This window comes from Cygnus olor, chromosome 1, assembly GCF_009769625.2.
Source record: "Cygnus olor isolate bCygOlo1 chromosome 1, bCygOlo1.pri.v2, whole genome shotgun sequence".
Taxonomy (NCBI): Eukaryota; Metazoa; Chordata; class Aves; order Anseriformes; family Anatidae; genus Cygnus; species Cygnus olor.
The window spans coordinates 69687182-69709759 of NC_049169.1; the positions used below are offsets into that span (position 1 = coordinate 69687182).

The 22578-nt window shown below is 38.4% G+C and overlaps 1 protein-coding gene across 1 annotated transcript in view; it reads left to right on the plus strand.

The window, feature by feature from the left end:
- The window catches only part of PDE3A (phosphodiesterase 3A), a 257664-nt gene that overhangs the window by 153040 nt on the left and 82046 nt on the right, over positions 1-22578 (plus strand). Inside the window, exon 2 of the mRNA XM_040564288.1 lies at positions 8457-8507. Within this exon, the coding sequence (XP_040420222.1) occupies positions 8457-8507 (51 nt within the window). The remainder of the gene's footprint in view (positions 1-8456; positions 8508-22578) is intronic.

Consider the following 22578-nt stretch of genomic DNA (forward strand, 5'->3'; position numbering starts at 1 on the left):
TAAATAAGCTTCCTGACTTTTTTGAGGAACTTAATTACACCAGAATGGACTTGACTGTGTAGCTTTGAAATCCAGGGACTTAACGTGTCTACTTTGAATAGTAAGCAAGGTTTAAATAGTGATTTTCATCTTTTTAACATTCTATTCTTGCTCTTTTGCCAGCTTGCTGCTACACTTAGGAGACTTGATATTGCTGTGTTGTCCTGACATCCCCATACCAAGGAATCCTCTGTGTGTTACTGTCAGTGAATTATGGCCATGGCTAAGGCAGGAGGATATCAGATAATCATTTTTATCTCACCAGAACAGCTATTTTTTTTCTAGGGTTTTAGATTTCATCACAGTGCCCAGAATGGGAAAGTGAGTAAATGGAAAATTTGGTGATTGCTTTGGCTTGTTGAATATGTGGCCACCAGATCAACATGCCGATTATTCATCCCCCAGATCAGTTTAAGTGGATAAGAAATCTACTTATGATCATTTAAATTGTTTTATTTGTTCATTATGAAAATTGTTTAAATATCCAGATAAAGCTATTGACTTAGGAAGCCTTTGCTAGAAGAAATCTGTTCCACATCTGCAAGTTCTTTGTATGGCATCCATCCTTGGGGGGAGGGAGGAGGGGGGAGGGAGGAGTCCGGGGGAGGTTAAATGAAAATGGTTGCTTTTCTTTAAAAATAATAACAGAAAAATATCCATTTCTTTTCTGTAGTTTATTACAGCTCTGCCTCCAAAACCCACTGTTTAAAATCATAAATACATACATAAATTTGATGTATGAAAGATTAATAGGGAACTGATGAATTCAATAGTAGGACTGAAAATAACAGAAACCTGTGGGGATTTGTTTTACTACTGTCATCTGTTTAAGTACTTGTGACAAAAATTTATATAAATCCAGAGACAGGGTGTGGAGGTGGATATTCCCCTGCCTTTTCTTTTTCCCACCTACAATTTTTATTTCACTTCACGCTCTCGAAAGTTAAACCTGCTCATTTCAGGCTATGGCATAAAGCAACAGGCACAGCAACTGCCCGCCGAGCCACCACTGCCTGTTCCAGTTTGCTGTGCCATGCATCTCCTTACCTCCTGCCCCCATGCAGGGAGGCCATCATCCCTGAAGAAGTCAGATGCAGTTTATTGTCTGGAAATATTTTAAAAGGTCATATGCTGCCATGAGAAAAGTCCTCAAAAATGTAGTCTCTCTTGCTGTCTCGCCCAGCGCCAGATATGATCTCATGCCTTTTATTCCTTTGGAGCAGAGTCCCTGGGTAAGTGCTTGGGATGGTTTCTTCACCAAGCTCTTGCCTTTGGGGTTGTTCTCCTCTGCCACAGCACCCATCCACCTCCCCTTAGCCGTAGCTTGCACAGTGCCATATTTCCTCTCTTCCCTTCCGCTCATGGCTCTGCATCACATCCTCTGCCCCGACAGTCTCTGCCTGATGCCTGTATTTTTCCTGATGCTGGTGATGCTGCAGTTAGCTGCCAGTCTCTGGCCTGCCAGTCAGGCTTTCCTGGGGCTGCAGGAGTCAAGGAGGTGGCTGCCTCCACGGCTGCCAGCTTCACCAGGACCCCAGCTTCGGAGGTTTCACCCCACACCCACACAGGGCTGCTCCTGCGGGGAAGCTGCTCACTGCAGTGATGCTCCAGACCCATCCTTCCACCTCACTGCCCCTGCCTCCGTTTCACAGCAGTGCCAAGATTCAAAGCAAAACGTTTCTCTGGCTGTGCCTCAGTTTAAAAGTCATCTCTCTGCTTCCAGCTGTCGTCCAGCAGCCCACAAACTTTTGAAACAACTTATTTGGTTAGGAATCAGCTGAAAGGCTGTTTTTCCTTCATTGCTTTAGTCATTTAGTTAGTTTGTTGTGTTGTTTGGGGCTTTTTTTTTTGGTTGTTTTTTTAACCATCCTCAAAAACAGGGCTGACCTTGATGATCTGCAGGACTGAGAAGCGTTGGGAGCATTTGGGTGGAGAGTTTCCTTCCCACTAATGGCATACCCAGAGGATGCGATTGGGCGAGTGCACAGCTCACATATCTGGCTGAGCAGTGTAACTCTGATGTCTCGTGCTGAAGCTGACCTTGGGAGTTGGCAAGCAGTGGTGGAAAAGGATTGTTTTTCCAAATATTGGAGCATTTGGCTATCAGTATGTCCTAGCCTACACGTGCCTGTGTATGCTCATGCTCACCACACAGCAAGGAAGACGTCTCTGATGCTGTGGATGCTGCAGGGCAAACTGCAGCTGTGCCATTTGATGGAGGAGGCGGTGGGTGCAGCCACAGGGCTGCTCCCCTGTTACATTATAGGGACCTACCAGTGCTGGATCTCAGCAGCTATTGCCTGCTTAACTTCTCCTGCTGATGGTGTCCACACCAAAGCGATGCTTCCTAAGATAGGCAAGTCAGTAAATCACTTCATTTATTATCAGGAGAGTGCAGGGATCAGCCTATCCAATGTCAGGAGTCCCACTCAAAACAGCATGTACAAAAAGTACTGTTAGTTTCTGTATGACCTGACTCCTCCATATTTGTAAAAATAAATATTTCTTCTAATATACGATCAAGGAAATAATTTGTGCTTTTTTGTTACTGAAAAAGAAATGTATCTCGAACATTTTGTGCCTACATGCTGGTAACAAACAGTTTCTTTTTACCAGTGGAAATGGGATCCGGCCTGAGACATAGCTAATACTCATTCGGTCAGAGAATATGTATCATACTGTGCACCATTCAGTGCAAGCTGTAAGGAGGCAGTGTCAAAGAACTCAACAGTGAGACACTGTTTCACACCTTCAACATGCTCATTCAACAAAATCTCTTCCAAAAAGGGAAGATGTTATACTTGTGTTTAAATTCCGGATCTGCTCTTTGGCAAAGGTTGAAGCCAGGTGCCAGCCTGTGAAATGATTGGATGCTCCTATCTAGCTCTTCCGGACACTGGTTTCCGAATTATAAGCAACTCTTAAAACTGCTGGCTGTCACTAAGCCAAAACTTCTGAGAAGATCATTGGTGATTAATTTTGCTGTTATTAAATGCTCTAAATCCTTTCAGAAGTGGTAAAAAGACTTTTTTATTTTATTATTTTTTTTCCTGGTTCTCATTTTTTTGGGGGGGAGCTCATGTTATCCTATTGCAGCCAGTTCAACAGAGAATATTGGATGCTAAGTGTTTGGCTTGCAGTCACAGATGGGACAAAGGACCTGTTTCTCTGTCATTCTTGTACTTTGCTTTGTACTCATCTTTCATAGTCACCACTATCTAATTATTTTTATAGTGATAAAAAGTTTGTATATTTGTAAATGTATATCTAAATAAAATTCCAGAGCAGTAGACTCTGTAGTCCGTATAGAATTAAAGTAGAGTCTGAATTGGTTTAAAGTTTTCTATTAAACATTAAGTATTACTGCTTTATTGGTTCTGAGAAGTACTTAACATGAAAAGATCTGCCCATTCTCTCTAATAAAACTCTGTTCAGTATTGTATTTGCTCAAATACAGAAACCCTGTGGTTTTCCAAAGGCATTCTGTTACTGAGGTCTCCTTCCCCTTCCAAAGAGAGAATATATGTGCTCCTATTTTAAATGCCATTATTATTATTATTTTCTTCCTATTTGTGCCTGGTTGTGAAGGTATGTATAATAATATACCTTTCCTCTTTCTTTTCTTTCTTTTCTTTCTTTTCTTTCTTTTCTTTCTTTTCTTTCTTTTCTTTCTTTTCTTTCTTTCCTTCTTTCCTTCTTTCCTTCTTTCCTTCTTTCCTTCTTTCCTTCTTTCTTTCTTTCTTCTCTCTCTCTCTCTTTTTTTTTTTTTTTTTCTAGCCATGGCATAGTTAGCAGTATTATCAGTTCGAGAGTGCCAAAATCAAAACCTAGGCCAGAAAAGATGATTTAAGAGAAAAACAAGACCTAGAAAAACCCAGTTTATAAAGATTTGATTTGTCATTCTTTACTTTCTGTCTTTTTATGTATTTAGATCTTCTGCAGTATGTGTGGCTCACATTTCCCTGCAGTTCTCTAATACTGAGGAGGCTTAGAAATATGGCTTATGAATTTTAATGAAAGTTGAGAATTTTATGTAATCATATGCTGGGGCTTTCACTAAATCACCAAATAGAAGAAGTGCACTTAGAGTGGGAGCTGAGCTGAAGATGCTAATTTTTAAATGTCTTTGTTTTGCTTTAGCATGGGTATTTCAGACAGATTCTCTTACTGTTCCATATTCCTTTGCAGGTACCATTGCATTAGCATACATGTGGTTTATATATAAAATATGTTTTACAGCCATGAGGCTGACTTTATAGTGTTTATAGAAAAAGCCTGTGCTGTAGTGCACAGGATACCACCCTACATATTGCGAGTGAGCTAGCTCTGTTTCACTTCTCTTTTTCTCTCTCTAACTATGATTTTGGTGTTAGGGTCTTCCCTGTTCCTGCCCTCCTTCCAGTCCCAAACTTCATACTCAGCTGGGAAGGGAGAGAGGCTGTTTTCCCTAGAGAACCATTAGTCAGTTTGTAGGGTAGAGCAAACTAGTTGGCTTCTGTGAAGCCCCTGTTTTTATGCATTCTAAAGCATGCAAGAGTTTTTCTTGCTGCTGAGAGCTGCCTTCCTCTTTAGGTGTTAAAACTGTCAGAGCTCGGTTTCCAGGACTGTTTTAGATGAAATTCAAAGTAGATGCTTGCCTTCTGAGTGAGACAGACTGCACGCATGCAAGCATGTGGAAGTTTGATTTTGTTTTTATCCCTCCTTTTCTGCTGCTGATATGCTTAGCTCCAGTGGCCTGGCAGTAAGAATAATAAAGAAAAGTAATTGGGTGATATGAGATCATTTACCATTTCTCTGGACCAAATAAATTCCTGGTAGTTTTTGGAGGAAGTGGAGGGGTCTGGAACAAACCCTTCTGTTAATGATCAACATAAATCCTTCTACTTCCAAATGCATTTTATGTCTGTCTCCATGTTTTCATGCACACACCAATTAAATAATATTTCTTTCTCTTGTTCTGGTTTCAAAAGGTTGACTCTGACTCAAGTGGACTATGTGCATTCTCTCTGATTCTGACTTATTCTTACTATTATTGTTATTATTTTTAATACCATTTTCTTCATCTTTTGATTTCTATAAAGCTTGTAGAAATCATGATTTCTGAGTAGCCTTATAGGTCAGATATACTTGCTTTCCTTCTTTTCTGGATGTTGTGCTCTATTCAAATAATTTTTTTTTCAGAAGTAAAGGATAGTGTGGCTTGTGGAGGTAAAGGGTGTCATACCTACACAATCGTCCCTATGTAGGATGGCCTGGCAGAGATTTTGTTGCAACAGCTCTGTGTGTTTATTTTCTGTCTTAAAACTTGAGGCTCTTCTGTAAGTGTGATATACTCTTTATTTTATTTTTTTCCTCCTTCACTCCTTGGTTACTATGGACCATTGCAGAAATGCCAAGAACATTCTAGCATGAGATGAAAAGTGTTTTCTAGACTGTGAGGAAGAAATATATTTTAAAGCCAAGTAAGGTTTAGTAGATTATAAAAAATGGTATGAAAAAGTTGGCTTTATAGGGTCATGCATTTTATGACTATGCTTGAAAACTGCCTAGAATTGACAAGGTCTCATAGTGTCTTATAACTCCTCTTTTACTTCCTTTAGTTCACCACTTTAGCAGGTAACAACCACAGGGTTAATTCAGTAGAGCATACTGGCACAGTACATGACATGCAAAGAGAGAACAATGATGTTGAAATTCTTTTACACTAGGGGCAATGGATCCATCAGCAAATACACAAACACGTCTGATTCCACAAAGGCACGTTTGTAAAGAAATTAAATGAAATGTGGCTTGTGTCATTTGCTATGAAGAATGAGCAGTTTGCTAATAAAGTGGTGCCAGATTCATTGCCAGAATAAGCAAGGTTTCACTCCATTGGTCCTGATGAGTTTATAACTGGTTGCTTCATTGATGACTTTGGCCTCTTTTCAGTAATTGGTTTTGATAGTTAAATGCTGAAAGGTGGAGAAAGGACTGAAGGACTAGTTATTGTAGCTTTCGGACTAATTTTTTGCTGTAATATTAGCTGCTGCTGCCATATCCGACCTGTGACAAAAGGCCCCTGGAAGACGTATAGGATGAGGAGCAGCAGGGCAGAGCAGGGGCTGCCCATGGGGCCAGGGAAATGCGGGACGGCACTCCTGGGGCGATGCGAAGCACCAGGCAGTAACTGAGGACCAGGCTGGGTGAACCATGCCTAGAGAAGATGGTATGTTTCAGAAAACTGGGTTTGGGCTTGAGAATTGGTGGTGATCACAAGTAACATCCCCTGATACATCAGCCTGGTTTCCTGGGACTGGCTGGATGGGGAGCTGCCTTACATTTGGTCCACCTCCTCTAATGGGAATGGTTACTCCAAGCTTGACTCTTAACTGCATTGCTTAGTTTTGTTGACAGTAGTTAAACAGTTCTTTGCTCTTCATGGACTGTGGACTCAGCAAAGGTGGGAGCATGAAAACCGTTGCAGTGGGGTCTCATGCTACATCGAGTTTCGAGGGTGTGGTATGTGCCAGAGGTCTGTAGGGCACCTGTAGGTGCCCTACCTGTAGGGCTGAGTAGTTAACACAGAAGAGGTTTTCTTGTTACAGAGGTGCAGGAGACAGGGAGGAAGAATAAGTATGAGGATTTTGGAAAAGGTTCTGTGAGGCATACAGCCTTTGCTAGATGCATCTCTTTGTAGCTTTTGTGCAATGGTTATTTACTGAGAGGCCAGCTTTCATAAACATTAAAGCTGTGTTTAATGCAGTAATGAGCAAACATAACAATATGGAGAAACAAACAGGGAAACCTGGCACAGCCAGTATTTCCGTCAACAGGCTATGGGAAAGGAATTTCATTAAAATGAGGGTGTCACTCACAAGGCTGTACCAAGTTAAAAAAAAAAAAAAGCGTGACATTTCTGATCTTTGATGCTTATCTGCATGTGTGGTTTGTCTCCAATTGTGGGGGTAGGTAATCATAAGTAACAATTTACAGAAAAGAAGAAAAGGATGTGTAGGAACAGTTGATGGAGGGAGAAAATACAGATTTCATATGAGATGTCCATGCCTCTCCCCCCCCCCCCCTTTTTTTTTTTCAAAGTAGTTTTAATCTCTTTAGTCCTGGGATGAGTGTCTTGAAAGGATGTTTCACAATAAGCATAGGTTGTAAGTCTCCTTTCATACCTCTAATCTGGGAGAAGATGCTTCTTTTAGGAAGGTGTGTTGGGGGGAAGGACACAGAAGAAAATGCTTATGACTGTAAGTCACTGTGTGTCACATTAACCCTCCTGTTTTTATCATCCTATTTTTATATTTGCATTAAGCTATACTTGTATGAGTAAGGAAAAGCATTACCAAGAAGAGATCCCCGAGTAGCTGTAAAACAGTCAGCTCGTAGGCTGTCGTGTGTCAACAGAGCGCTGAGAGGCAGGACTTGAGCACTGTGCGGCTCAGACTGCATGGCAGCTCTTCCTGGGCACTCGCTGGTGCTTCCACACTTTTTCAGCAGGTCTGAGAATATCTTCATTGTCAGCTGTTCACATTTGGACATAATCTGTGGATACATAAAGCAGTCATGAAGCCTACTGGGTATTCTCTCCTTTTCTTTTGCTCTGCTGTGGCACATATGAAATGAGCTGTTGTATTCAAATTGTATGCTGCTTAGAGTAAGAGAGTGAGCACCTGTCTTAGTATACAGTTATGAATTACAGTAGAAAAAGATGGAGAAAGACAAATTCTTTTTTCTATAGATTGGTCCAAATATGCAATCCAATGCCTGAGAACTTCTCACAACACAGCCTGTTGTAGGGTTGTGCAGAGAATGAGAGATGAAATTGAACATAATTAATACCTCTCTTTAATTTGAGGAGCTGCATACCATCACAAATCTTAATTTCCACAAGAACCAACCCACCATCTCTAAACTGTCTCTTTGCTTTTCTCTTTTATACAATAACCCTGACATGTTTTCCTTTAGGGAATGTACCTCTTTTATTACCTTGAGAAGTTCTAGAAAAATTCAGTGGTGAGACAAAATTAAAGCTGTCAGTGACTTTCATGCTGGGTATAAAAAATGCATTTCTGCTTCATCAAATGTCCACTGGTTTTGGTGATCTCATTGTTGATATGTCATCTCTCCTTTTGCCAGTTCAATCATAAACATTTGTCTAATGAATTCAATAGTGGGAATGTTATTGACATGAGCAGTGTTGTGCTCAAGATGATGCTAGGTGTGATTTGGCTCTGACTGCACAGGTACAAAGTTACAGTAACACTCTCATTATGAAGCTAAAAGCTGTGTGAAGTAAATCATAAAAGTAAACCTGTTTGTTTGTTTTTCCAAAGACAATTTGTAATCTATTTAGAGTGTGAATGTTTCAATTAAAGCCAATCAATGCGATTTATCACTTACCTGTGTTTTTTTTTTTCTTTTTAAAGCTCATGGGGCATTCTGAATGGGATCACAAACGAGGACCCAGAGGATCACAGGTCAGTAGCTCAATATTTTGTGTTTCTTTTTGACAGTTTGAGGTATTTAAGCTGGTTTTCTGTCTGTGATTGGCAAAATTGTTCATCTTATTAATATTTGCAGGACTGAACCATAAAAAGAAATCATAAAACCATGACAGCTTTCATTATTATATTTTTTGAGCTATAATTGAAACAGGTGATCCCAGCAGAGCTGAGTATTGCAACAGAAAGAAGTTTCTTTCTGTAGCAGAAAGATGGATTAGATGTATTGAAAAATCATTTCTTACTCTGCTTTCTCCATTTATCTCCAGGATATCAAAGGAATGCAATATCAAATAACGTGTGTGGTTTTTTTTAACCCAACAAACTTGTAAAACTCAGATGGCCCTCCTATCTTGTTCAATAATAGAGGAATTAGTGGTGTTAAAACTGTACAAGCAGGTGGGGGAAGACTCTGTAGCTCATGGTTTGCTGTTGACTCATGGCTGAACGGAAGTTACGCTAGTAGGGTTAATGGCATCATACATTTTTAAATTTTCTGTAGAATAAGAATTGCTGCAGAGGAGACATTGCTACTAATGTGATGCTCAGGAATTTTCCTGTTTGGAAAAAGCAGTCTCTTCCATCTGGTGCTGAAATGATATAAATACACTATTAGCCTTTCTGTATTTCAGATTTTCTTTTCCTTCAGTTGAAAGATTTTTATACAAATGTAAACATCTAAGTCTAAATAATTTATAAACAGGCTCTGTTACTGTGAAGCTACCTGCTATTTGCAACCTTAATTTCAGTAGGTTAGTTCTTGAAGTATCCTTCATACTCCCCCTTGCAAAAATCACTGGAGTATCCGCTTTTTTAACGAGAAAATTCTGTATGTTAATTACAAAGCTGTTGCTTGTTTCGTTAATAGACAAGATTTACTATTTCCAATGCAGAACTCATTTACTAAGTTGTCCTTTTGTTTTTTTAGCCCTTATTATTGTTGAATTCTACATTTTTTTCTGTTTTCCAAGCTTCTGCCTTGCATCTTTTTTCAAATCCATCTTGAAATTTGCAGGATGTTTAGTATTCCATTAAACAGTTTAAGATGGGTTGCAGTTCTGATTTTCCAGGTGTCAGTATCTGCCATTTCGAAAATATAAAAACCAGAAAACAAGCTATTTTTCAATGGAAACTTAGGAATTTCAGAAATCCTATCCAGTCAGGTGAGAACTGTTTGATACTTAATCTCTCTGGCCTCATCTAATGTACAAGTTCATTATATTGTGTCCTTCTGGTCCAAAGAGTGGAAGGCAAATTAGACTCCTAACCGACTGTTGAGTAGAGGTGGTCACTTGAAGGAGTCCTATGATGGCTTAAACTTTTCTAACATTATTACAAATCTTCATCTGATTTTTTTTTTTTTAATGTATATGAAAATATGGGTATGTTTTTGTATACTCTACATCAGTGCCTTCATGACTGAAGAATGTTTTGATGTTCTTGTTCTTTTTTGGTTGGTTGGCTGTTTTTATGTTTTGTTTTTATTTGTTGGTTGGTTGGGTAGACATTTTTGAAGGTTTATAGCTATCTAATAGAAACAGTAGAGAAAGTGATTTAGGTAAGTGGTATCAATCTGATTTAAATAGATTTTAAATTAAAAGATAAAAATAGATGAATTTGACTATCAAAAAGGTATCTTTCTGTAGGAAATTGGAGTTGTGCTGTTTAATGGATCCCTTTTGTGTTTTCTGAAAAAACAAACAAACAAACAAACAAAAAAAACACTGAGCTCACGGGATGAAACAGTTGCTGAAGAATTTGTTGATTATTTGTTCTGATGAGGCTGATTTCTTCCAAGAAGGGTTCCAGAGAACTACTGTCCTGGACTCTTTCTTTCACACCCTTCTAAGAATAAGGAGGGTTGCATGCCATCCTCTGATTTCAAATGAAATAGTCACATGGACATTCACTCAGTTGCTGCAAATGCCATCTGCATGTAAAGCCATTTGTTGGGCACTGTGAGAGAAAGCTGTAGTTGGTCAAAGTGAGATAACTGGTTACTAAAAAAAATATAGGTGGAGTCCTCTGGATTTCAGTGGAGGCTGAGGAGGAGATACTTGTTAGAAGATAGCTCTATACAAACTTTTAAGATTTGCTCAATCTGAGTATGGTTTTGTTCCTTCCCTGTGTGATATTCTAGATACTCCTCTACCATTTTGTATTAATAAAAAAATAAATAAATAAAGTTCAGGGATAACGGAATAAGAAAAGTTCTTTGGCATTCCCTGCAGGTCAACCTGCAGTAGTTTGAACTTTCCTGGAGAATACAGTCATAGTTTTAAAAATGTTTTTCTAGAAATCTCTGTATCAGATTTTCATGTAGAAGTTTCCAGTTGATTGTTTTTTCCTTATGCTGAATGTCTTTTGATTTTTTTTTTTTAACAAAATACACAAAAAAATTCTTCAACTCCTCAGAGTGTGTACCTTCAAAACAGGAGAAAAACTGCATACATGTGGTCTCTTTGATAGAGAATAGAATCCATCTTTAAAAAAAGTACAAAGTTTAGATCAAGTTCTTTCTTTAAGCAATCTTTGTTGTTGTTGTTGTTTGTTGTTGTTTTTCTGTGTATAGGTGCTCTGCAAAGCTTCTAGAAAGCTAAACATCATAAATCTTGGCAGAAACATTGTAAATCTAACAAACAATATGTACCACAGAAATGTTAAGGGAACTTTAATAAGGTGGGAAAAGAAAATAACCCAAGCTCTCTATCATGTCATATCCTAGTGCCCTGTCACAGGAAATAAGGAAGAAAAGTTTCATTAGGGAGAAGAAAGAAATCTAGTTTATTGCACTGTAGCCTCAGATTCTTTACATGTCTTTGAAAACTGTCTTTGATAGGAACAGTGTTAAACTTAATTCCTTGAAAATTTAGGAAAAAAATAAGGAAGATTGGATTTTCACATGCAATATAAAATTTGTTTGTTTGTTTTTAATCCTTCTGTGATTCAGTTGCATTGTTTCCAAATCGTATCCTTAATAAATTTACCTTTTATTAAATAAGGTCTTGTTTCAAAATTAAGATGAGTAATCTGGTGGATACACTCAGACATCAGTTCTTTAAAGATGGACTGGCAGTTGCCTGCACCACATGATTGCTTGTGATGTTTCCCTAGATCCATGGGGCTTTACTTCAGCAAGGAAATGGGACTTGGAAGCAGAGGTCTCACTTGGCCAGTGGCTGGGCAAGTAGCGAGAGGGAAGGAAAGGGTTTTTGGCTTGTGTTATTGTAAGCCAGTTTATTAGTCTTCCATGATCTTTTAAATCTTATGAAGTGAAGAATGTGGGAAGATCGATCTTATGAAGCCATCTCTGTGTGTGTGTGTAAGCAATGTCACTTGAAAGAAAAGGAAGTGGAACCACTGGTTTACCATAAAATAAAACTAAATTCCATCAAGATTTTTTTTATTTTTTTTTTTAGAACTAGTAGTTTTTCTATTCATTGTGTTTGAAACATAAAAGGAAACTACGACAGTGCACGTCGTATTTCTTAATGAACCACTTAGAAAATATGTTGCTTTTCTGCTTGTGGGAGTTAAAAGCGAAGTGAAGTAGTTACAGGTAGCACTGGATGTCAAATGAAATACACTTAGGCTTATGGGAATTTCTGTTTACAGGAGTTTGTCTAATGTGAAGCATCTGCAATTCAATAGGATGTAAATAGGACAAATAAAAAGCTGTCTTAACAGTGTTTAACTTGCTCCTAACTTCCACACCAGAACCTCACTCTGTCCACTGTAGATTATACACGTGTGTATGTATCTATGTACATTGTAGGTTTCCTTTTCTGTTAGAATAATTTTTGCTCTTAAAGCTGTTGTAACTAGAGTGAATTATATATTGACTTATAAAAAGTAGATGAGTTCCTGAGTACCTACCTCTTCATTTTTGCCTTCATTTTTTGATCTCTGAAGATAAGAATTCCTGCTGTAAATGCTTCATGCACAGAACTTATTCTCTGGATTTGGTACCATGGAGGAAGTGCAAAGTGAATTTTATTATGTTCCAAGCCTAATTTTTAAAATCAATACAGATTAAGATCTGGGAAAGAAACTTCAAAATTAGCATTCCAAATTAAAGAAATTTCTAAATGTTTAGGAATGTTTAACCCATCTAAAGAAAGCTCTCTCAAACATACACATGCAGTCTGTAAAACTGTATCATCTAACTTGTATGGGGGAAAATACCATACTTATTTCTAATATTAGTATGTGTTACAAGAAAATATGAGTACTAGAATTAATTCTTGGCACACTATCCCTCTGCAGACAAAATAGGTAAACTGTATTTTAATTATTCTACTAAAATGTAATACTTGATACTTCTAAGACATTTCAGGTGGGATCCACAATACACTTTGTGCAGATGTTTTTACAAGGGACCTTGAATGCATGGGAGTTGTTTGTTGCTCTGTCATCAAGCCTTGTTTGGCTTGCTGAAGATGTAGGCGTAGCCCCAGGATTCAGTGGAATCGAGTGATCATTCTTCCAGCATTATAAAAGGATGATGATTGGGAGAGAAACAGAGAGGTCCAGTGTTTTTAATTCTCTTTAAATATAAAAGCTCTCAATTATATATCTGAGGTGCTGCGTTTTACCCCTCCAGTTCCTAAGCAACAGCTATTTTCAGATTGAGTGCGTCTGGTGTTGTCTACCTACTTCATGCTTCTACGAGGTAATTCGTCAGTGAAAGCTAGGCTTTTCACTATCTCGCCCGATTCTCTTTGCCATGGTACTAAAAGGAGACAGATGCTTTAAAGAAACAGAGGAAGCTTTGGCAAAACTGGTCTGAACCTTGCAGCTTGCAAAACTTCCATACGTCGGGGAGCTCTGCCGTCTATAGCCATGAAGGAGATGAATCAGAAATAAGGTTCTCGACACTTGGGAGAAGCCTTTTTCTTGAGTGTGAAAAACCTCTAGAGCAGATTCAGAATCATGAGCCGGAAATCTCTGTACTTGCTGAAGCGTAGATGGGAGTCGATTCCCGCTACTGACCAGGTACTGTGTTCTGGTGAATCTGTTGTGTCACTGTGTTCCCTTGCAATACCACTGCAAACAGACCTGCAGTGATTTAGCAGTGATGGTTGGGGTTCTCCAAATACAGTGAGATCCATCTGATCTTTGCTTTTTGTTTCCACAATGAATAGTACAAAAGTGTAGGCAAAGCCAACTTTGCAAGAGCATGTACTTGTGAATGTGGAGGTGCCACTGCAGCCCACTAATGCAGACTTAAGTAACCAATAGGATTTTCCTCTCACCCAGATGAGATGTTTGTTAAAGGTTAAATTAAAAGGAAGATGGATGTTGCAAGTATTTTAAAAAGATCAGCTAAGGAAATGTGTAGTTACTGCTGGTAGTTCCTTGGTGCATGTCTTTGTTGCATGTCGTATCTCACATACATGTATCTGTGTATGTATGAAATCACTGGTTACAAATAGTTGTAATGCACTGGCAGAACCTCAGCTTTTCCAGCATCATCTTGGTTGATGTGTCATTTTGAGTATGTTAAAAAGGACTTGTTTACAGTGGATGTAAATGATATGGACCAGATGTAATATAAAAATTGTGGGAACAAGCATCATCATCATAGGTAGGACTAAAATGTCATAAATGGGAGTACAATTAGTACATTTCCTACTCTTGTGCCAGGCACTGTAGGGTTATGTGAAATCATTTTTACATCTTACTTGGGATGTAAAGATGCTAAAAGAAATAATTCTAGAAGTAATACTGAAAGGAAAGTGGAGGAAGTAGCTTATTACATGATCCAACTTGATTTTTCTGTTTATAGAGCGGTTGACTATGCCATGCATCTTGGGATGCCTTTACCAATAGGAAAGTAACAATCTGGAAGAAATTTCTTCAACAGAAAGAAAGATGGAAGGAAGAAATATTATTATTATTTTTTTTTTCAGAAGCATCATCCTGTACCTTTTTTGTTGAGAGAGGGGAGGAAGGGGAGCGTTACATGCCTTATTTTGTAGAGCTGTAGGTTTTAAAGCCAAATTGGACTTCTGTGAACATCTAGAGATCTCAGACTTAGTAATAGTCAAATAATATCATGCTGTCACATGCTGTCATCTCAGGCCTATGTTTACTGTGTAAATAAGAATATGCCTTTTAGAAATATATCCAGGCTTAATTTAAAGTCTTCAGGTGAATAATAATTCATCATATTCTCTGATAACATTTTTCCATTTGTTTAATGTTGCCTGGTTTTGGTTTGTTTATTTTTTTTCCTTTAAATAAAGCCTTTTCATATGACTTTGTCTAATTTAAGTCTGCAACCATATCAATTTGCTACACCTTTGAATGTCAAATGTAAAAAGCCCTTTTTCAGATTTTTTTTTTCCCAAACAGCTACCTAGGTTATTTTTCTACTTCACAGGTATCATTAAAAGTATCTAAAACATTAAATTTCAATGGATGTTCTGGTAACTGAAAAAAGGAAAAAAAAAAAAAAAAAAAAAAGGCATCGTTGGTAAGCACAAATTGATCCAGCTCAATCAGGCATTCATAAATGTCCTGGTAAAATAGAAGTAAATAAATGCCGTGTTATGATGTGTCATTTGTCATGCTGTTTCTATTAAGGAAGACGTAGGGAGATTAGTGCCCCTTCTAAGGAAAGCTATATTTTAGCCTCTTGGATTCATTCTTTCTCTGACATAAATGCAGATCTTTCACTTATTATGAACAAATACTTGACTAGCAAGGGATGCCTGTTTTTGCATTTTGATTGTTAACAATTTCATTTTTCTGGTGTTTCCTTTTTCACTCGAACCCTAATGTTGCATTGCATCATACTATTACAGTATGATATATCTAGAAAAAATAGATACTCCTTACCTAGTTGTGAGGTGTGCTTGACCTCCCTGAGACGTGTATCCTTTCCATCATCAGCCTCTGAAAGTTTTTTAAAAGAGAAAATGAAATTTCCCCGACCCATCTACCACTTGGGGAGAAGCGAGACTCAGTAAGTGATGCATGCAGAAGGAGTTGACTAGAGAGGAGTGCGAATCTGTAGGGATTTTTTGAAGGTAAATTAGGGGAGGAAGACAGTGTTCGATTTCAGTCCCAAGGAGATTTGTGTCTCCTGTGCTGTAGTTACGCTGGGCAGCACAGGTGCAGTGGGGCTACTTGTGCTTGTTCTGTGCAGCAAACAGGAGCCTTGCCCTTGCTCAGTCATGCCTCACAGGAGAAGCAGTTACTGTGCAAGATCACAGCCACAAAGGAAGAGGCAACTTCTTCAGCATTTTAGGCTGATCCTGCTCAAATAGTTATCATACAAAAATAAGAGCACTGCCTTCTGGTGCCAATTCATTATTCAGCAGTTAAAGGGATACACTAGCTTATTATGTTCCAGGCTAACTGTGAGGAAATTGTTACATTTTTATAAGCAAGCAGCTACTAACAGTGTAGGTTATTTCTCTATTCAGAGAAGATGAAACATTTATGTTAATGAATGTTAAAAAAACCTCCAAATTGGTTTACTGCTATTATCAGAGCTTTTGTTGGCATTAAAAAACAAACAACAACAACAAAAAGGAAAGCAATAAAATCTAATTTGTAATGTGGGATTTTTGACTTGAGATTGTTTCTAGTTCAAAATAATAAGGCAGATCTGACTTTTAAGGACATGAAAGCCATAACTTCACAGTGAAGCCTGGTACTGTATTTGAACATACTTCTTATCTTTTAAAAGTTATCCACGGCTTTTTATTCCTCATCTTATATGCTTTCCATCAAATAAAATTAACCCAGAACCATTTAGTAAAGGCATCGGTGAGCAGGCTCCAAATAAGGGGAGAGAAAACCCATGAGTAATTATGATGAATATAGACAATACTGTTTGAGGTCAGGGGGTGTAATATAATTTTATTTTTGATTTGAGGATCATCATGTAAGCTCACAGAGACCACACTAGAGAAGCCTATGGCTTCTAGTGTCTAGTACACCAAGCCTTTTTGTTGTTGTTGTTGTTTTGGTGTGTGCATGTATGAAACAGTGAGGAAAGTGGGTTTGGTTTTGAACCTTGAGTTAGAGCTTTATGGTTTCAGTTGGTGAGAAACATCTTACCTAGTTAAACATTTTTATGTGTGGGAGAGCCTGATCCTGTGGGCGTTTTGCATGGGTAAGTGTAAGCAGTATGATGATAAATAACATATTAGCATCTTCAAGAAACTGTAGTATCTCATAGTGCTTGATCTTGAATGCTGTGTAGCTCTCAATAATTTCAGAAGGAACTACCTTTATAGATCTGAGGAAAGACTTTAGGAATGTTTTTCTTTCTCGCCCATCCATCAGTTAGAATTACCTGAACATAATCTGCATTGGAAAATATTTTTAAAGCTGCTAAGTTTGAAGTTTCAGTACGGTTTTGGGGGAAATTCTCCAACTGTTGTTTTTATTTGATGTGTGTGCCTGTGGATCTTGTTTTTTGGACTGATGATAATTTTTTATCCCTGATAACTACAACCGAGAATGATTTCACTGAACAGATACACATATAAATGCTGTGGTAACCAAATGAGCCAAAAGTGATGAAGTGTTAAATATGTGCTGTAAGGTTGTTGAGTATTTCCTCCTGCCGAAAATTCCCTGTAGATTACATGAGCTATAGTCTTCGAGTATAAATTGGATTTGATACCTATCCTAAGAGAAGAAAAGTCTTCACACATTTGCCTATGGCGTAAAATTTTAATAACATTGTCTGTCATTGATTATTTTTGAGTTTAAATACAAAAATTGGATTTATACAACAATATAGAAGCCCAGTAATAGATATGCAGATTTATATAGCTATAAAGAGTTCAAAGGGATGTACAGTGCAGCTAAACAAAGACATAGTTAATATTTCTTTAGCTAGAAATGCATGCTTGTAAGAGTACAAGCAATGGTAATGCTTTCTGTACTGTTAAATTACCAGATTATATTTTGACATATTTGTGTAAAACCCAGGAAGTGTTGCCTCTCTCACCTGCCACTGGTTTACTACGCAGCTATGCCTAGTACAGTTTGTAAGGTCAAAATCCTGATCCTTACCACTGTTCTGTTGGATAGGAAGAACTTCCATAGCCTGTAACCCATGCAGGGTGTTAAACGGCAAAGAAAAATTGATCCCAGTATGACTTAAGTCATAACTTTGTGAAATTATAAAATCAGGAATTTTTTGAGAGAGTCTGATATAACGTTACATCATGCTGCCCCCAGACTTTCATTCTGTTCTGTATGAAGTCATTCTGTTGGATTAAAGCTGTTTTGAAGAAATTGAAGGATTTTGCCTTGTCACCATTTGGAACTATGTTTCTATCTTTTTGCAGGATTTATTGCTCACTTAGACATAGACATTTTTGCTAGTTGTACCTTGCCTTTCTGCCCTGAACGATCCTCACTTATAAACTCTATGCATCCCTGAGGATGTATACATCATATCTGATATCTTTGTGAGATCAGAGCTCCTGTGTTTTATTTTTCTCTGAGATGTCCATTAGATTCGGACTCTTTTTTGCCTGCTGTCCAGCTGCATACAGAAGGTTGACAGCAATGTGGCACTGCCTATTGTCTTTGTCCAGAGCCAATTTCACTGGGAAGTTCATGCTGAGGAAGCGTGTGCCCCTGCGAGGCAGCAGTTCTTGCCTCTTAGCAGCATTAAGGAATGCATCAGCATGGATGATTGCACAGGGGACAGCCATGGCTGAGATTTACAAGCAGGCACAGGACAGTACCAGATGACAGGGCAATCACCTTCCATTCCCTTGATGAAAGAGACACCACTCTGTCATCTTTTGGGACCATGCTGGAAATCTTCAGTGCAATGGGGATTCTTGGTACCCGCATCCTTTCTGTGCAGAAATCATTAAGCTCTTTATAGACAAGGGGTTAAGCAATTGGTATGGGCAAGGAGGCCATGGAGTAGTTGATGTGGGCCTGTCTAGGTCTCCTTGGCTGACAGATTGCCTAAGGATTGAGAAAACATAAACGACAGAGCCATCCTTTCAAGTGCCCATTACTGGCGGCTTGTGCCTGGTTATTCTTTTTCCACAAAACCTCTCCCAGGAAGACTACACCAAGTCCTTGAAGCCACACTCATCATGGGACCACCACCACAACAGCACGTGGTCCCTTTGGGAAGTTTCAGTGGCAGAAGAAGAAGAATGAACATGCACAACTGAGGAAGAGAAATGCAAATTGTAGTTGTAGTCATTGTATCTACTTAGAAGGAGTGCATGCAGCCTGAAGGGCTGCAGGAGCAGCAATGAAAGTGACCAAGGAACTCAGCAGAAGCCCCAAACTACCCTTCTATCTTCAGCTTATGCCATCAATGCACCCAGATTTTATAGCTTTTTCATTCATAGCTCATCCATCCCTCACCTCCACATCAGAAAGGCCCAGGGAGAGTACATGCCTGAAGCCGAGTTTCCGTGGGATACATGACAACAGTGATCCCTGTATCTAACCCCACCTGAAAACAGTTCAAAAATTTGTTTCCTATTAAGTATATTTTTGCAGTTTCCCAGTTATTTGTTGTTAATAAAACCTTACATTATCTTTTCATTCAGCACATTTCATAGCTTTTCTATGGCAAAGCAGAGATTTGTGGAGTTGGGATATTATGAGAAAGAGGCCTTATGGGAGGTTTGTGGGTTGGTGGGAATATGATGCTGAGGCTGGGAGAGGAGAGTTGCTTTTGCACAGCAGGCGAAGTGCAGAGAGCTGAAATTGAGACCAAGAAATGATCTATAAAACATTTCCTCATTTTCTAATGCAGCAAATGAATAATATAATGGAGAAAGTTATCTCAAAGAAATAGTCTGCCTTAGATTTGGCCTTGCTTCTTTCAGAATTGAGGTGTTGAGCCACAGGCACTAGTTGTGGCTGTGGATCCATTTCTGCTTGGCCCCCAGGCTTTCTACCCTCCTGCTGTAGTGAATGTGCAGGAGGTGAATGGTGTGGCAGTGAACTTGGCACCTTTCTTGCCCATGTATCACCACCACTGCTTAGCAGATGACCGGTGGTGATCACAGATGTTCTGGAGGCGGTCAGGATTGTCAGGATGTACTTTAGGACTGGGAGCCAATGTTTCCAAAGTGCAACAGAGGCCCAGTTCATTTCAGTAGGATCAGCTCCAGAAATATGCTTGTCATCTTGCATGCCTTTGGCCAGGCAAGAGCTGTGAGGGGAAATCTTGGCACTGTATGTCCTTCTATGCTGGCAAATGACAGTAAAATGTTTAATAATCAATAAATTGATCAAATCAATAAATTGATACAAAAGAACCTGAAGTGTGATAGAGAAATTGCACTTTCTGTTGATGTAGAGCTGAAAGAGACTGGGAAAACAAAAGATAGGATATGTCTCACTGACAGCTGAGACACGTGATGCAAGCAAACCTCCTGCAACTTTCCATATCCATCACTTGTAGGGTGGCGAGAAAAACTTTTACATGGCATCAGACACTCTCTGAATCACCTACTCCATCAACTTCTCTGTTCCAATATGATAGGCAATGGGACAGGTAGAGTGAAATGTCAGCTTGATAATGACAGCCCTGTTAAGACTCAGTCACTTTACGTCAATATTCTTTGTAGCTAAGCAGGATCTAACCATAGATTTCCATCAATATTGCCTTTCTTGTAAATCTTTCTCTACCATTAATCCTCCCAGGTTTGTAGTGCAAGTCCTGCTGCTATTGGGGCAATCCAGTTGTGTGGAATAGAAGCTGGCTGATGATAGTCAACTGCAACAATTGTATTTTACTTTATCGGGTAAGCAAGAAGGGATGTTCCCAATGCAGGAAGGCTGCAATTTGAAGGATCATAGCTATGCTGCGTTTTGTAAAAGAAATCAGCATTGAGATGCAAATGGCAATCTGAAATGTCTTCCTAGGGAAATGGTTCCTTGAAGCTGCATTTTAAGAGAATAAGCAGTTAGGGAGCATGGCATTTAACTTAGTTTTTTGAAAAGCAGAGATAGTGGAAGAAGCTGATATGCTGTCTTCTTTTTCCCAAGCATTGCCTTAGAGTGGAGAGTGCATATCCACTTCTGTGACGTAAATAGAGATTGATTATGGCAATTGGATTGGGAGGACAAGATTGTGAACTGTCATCATTCGGAGCAGAGGAAATGGATCTTTTTCTCTCTGGGTTGATTATATTCCTGAAATACTCATTTATCTCCCTGCATTTCTTTCAGAACCCTAGTGTATCTTTCCAGTCCAGCAGTTTTCACCATTTTTTTTGTTTGTTTTCAGATACCTATTTTTTTATACAATGTAAGTTTTTCTGGCAAAAGCTTGTACGTCTTAGTCTTCTAACTCAGTCTTCTCTTTAAAAGACAAAAGTTAAGAGATTATATCCATGTGTACTTTTTGTTTTTCAGATTCCCATGTACAAACTGTTATAAAAAAATGCCTGGTGCATCAGTTATACTTGTTTGTTGGTTTTAGGGGTGTTGAAGTGTATTGGCATCTTGATGGTTAAAGTTTATGGCTACCTTTAAGTACCTTTACAAAAACTTGAAGACTTTCACAGAGTTTAGCTGAAGCTAAAGCCCTCTGCTTTAGCACAAGCTAAAGCCATCTGCAGGTTTTCAGATTGCAAATTGCTAAAATTTGAGTGTCCATATGCCAATCCCTGAAACAAGAACTGCACTGAGAATGTTCTGAGTACACATTGGTGCACCTCAAAAAGGTTAGCAATTAATGATGAGCAAAACAGTGTCCCTTAGTTTTCTGGAAATGGCTATACTGGATAAAAATTTCCAAACACAGGTTAACATTTGCAAGGAAAACTTCAGTGCAAACACTGAAAGTTTGACAAAAAGTATAAGCAAGTGAAAACAGGGTTTTCAGGAAATCAATGGAATTGATGTCCAACATAGTAAGAATGGGTGATACGGACAGCTTCCTTGTAGTAATTATATATATATATATATATATATATATATATATAAAGCAGTAAATTTTTGTAGTGCTGTAGCTTTTGAGATGATGAGAGACCAAATTTCAGATCCTCCTAACTACTAATACTGAGAGTTGTGCCACAAGGTGTTCTTTTTATTTCCAACATCTTAAATGCCACTTACTGCGTATGTATGTTTCAGGTATTTGTCACCTTCCTAAGCAAAGTGTTGAATAGAGTCATTATGAATTTTTGCCTTCCTGTTTTCAGAGATGAAACCAATTATGGAATGAACACAGTTAATGTACTCGATTTTTTTACTGAACAGCAATTATGCCTACTCTTCAGCCAGGATGCTTCCACTGGTATGTTAATAGTAACACTGCTAGGGGATGTGGGCTGTTCTTCCTTACAGAGTTTCACAATGCAGCAGTGTCTTAGCTGTTGGAAGATTTCTTCAGTAATGAGGATAAAATGAGGACTGATTGTGCTCTGTAACAACAACTTAGGTTTAAAATCATTTTTATTAATACTGTTTTTTTTGTTTGTTTTGTTTTGTTTTCTTCTGTGCTTTGTTTTGATACTGGGGTAGACATGTATGCTGTAATTGCTGCTATATGAGATAGTTTTAAAGAATAAGTAAGTGAAAGCATTTCCTGTTGTTCCTTCCTTACAGGAACACATGCTGAACACTCTAGTAGCTCATTTTATGAGTTTCCCAGTGGAAAAGCTCACAGCTGATCAGCTCTGTTCTCAACACCAGATGTTCTTTTTCTGCTTGACTTTAGTAGCGAGCCATAATTTTGTTCTGTGTCTGATGGATCAGTGTTCAAAATTTCAAAATGAATTATTGGAGCAGCCTCCTGAGATTTTTGAATAAGCCAGAGTTGGAGTAAATCTTAAAGTCAAGTCATAAAAAAGAAAGTTTCATGTTGGGTTAGATTTTACAGATCAAAGGTTCATTGTGTAATAGGTCTGCATTGCTCAATTTTCAATTCCTGAATAACCTTGAATGTTACAAGAGCTGTATGAATTCTTGCAGTCCATAAAGGAAGTCTGGAGATTATAAGACCTGAATCTAGAGTTCATAAATTTTGAGTTATTGGGCTTTATGCAGGACTGAAAAAGCTACTTGTTATGGTGAATAGACA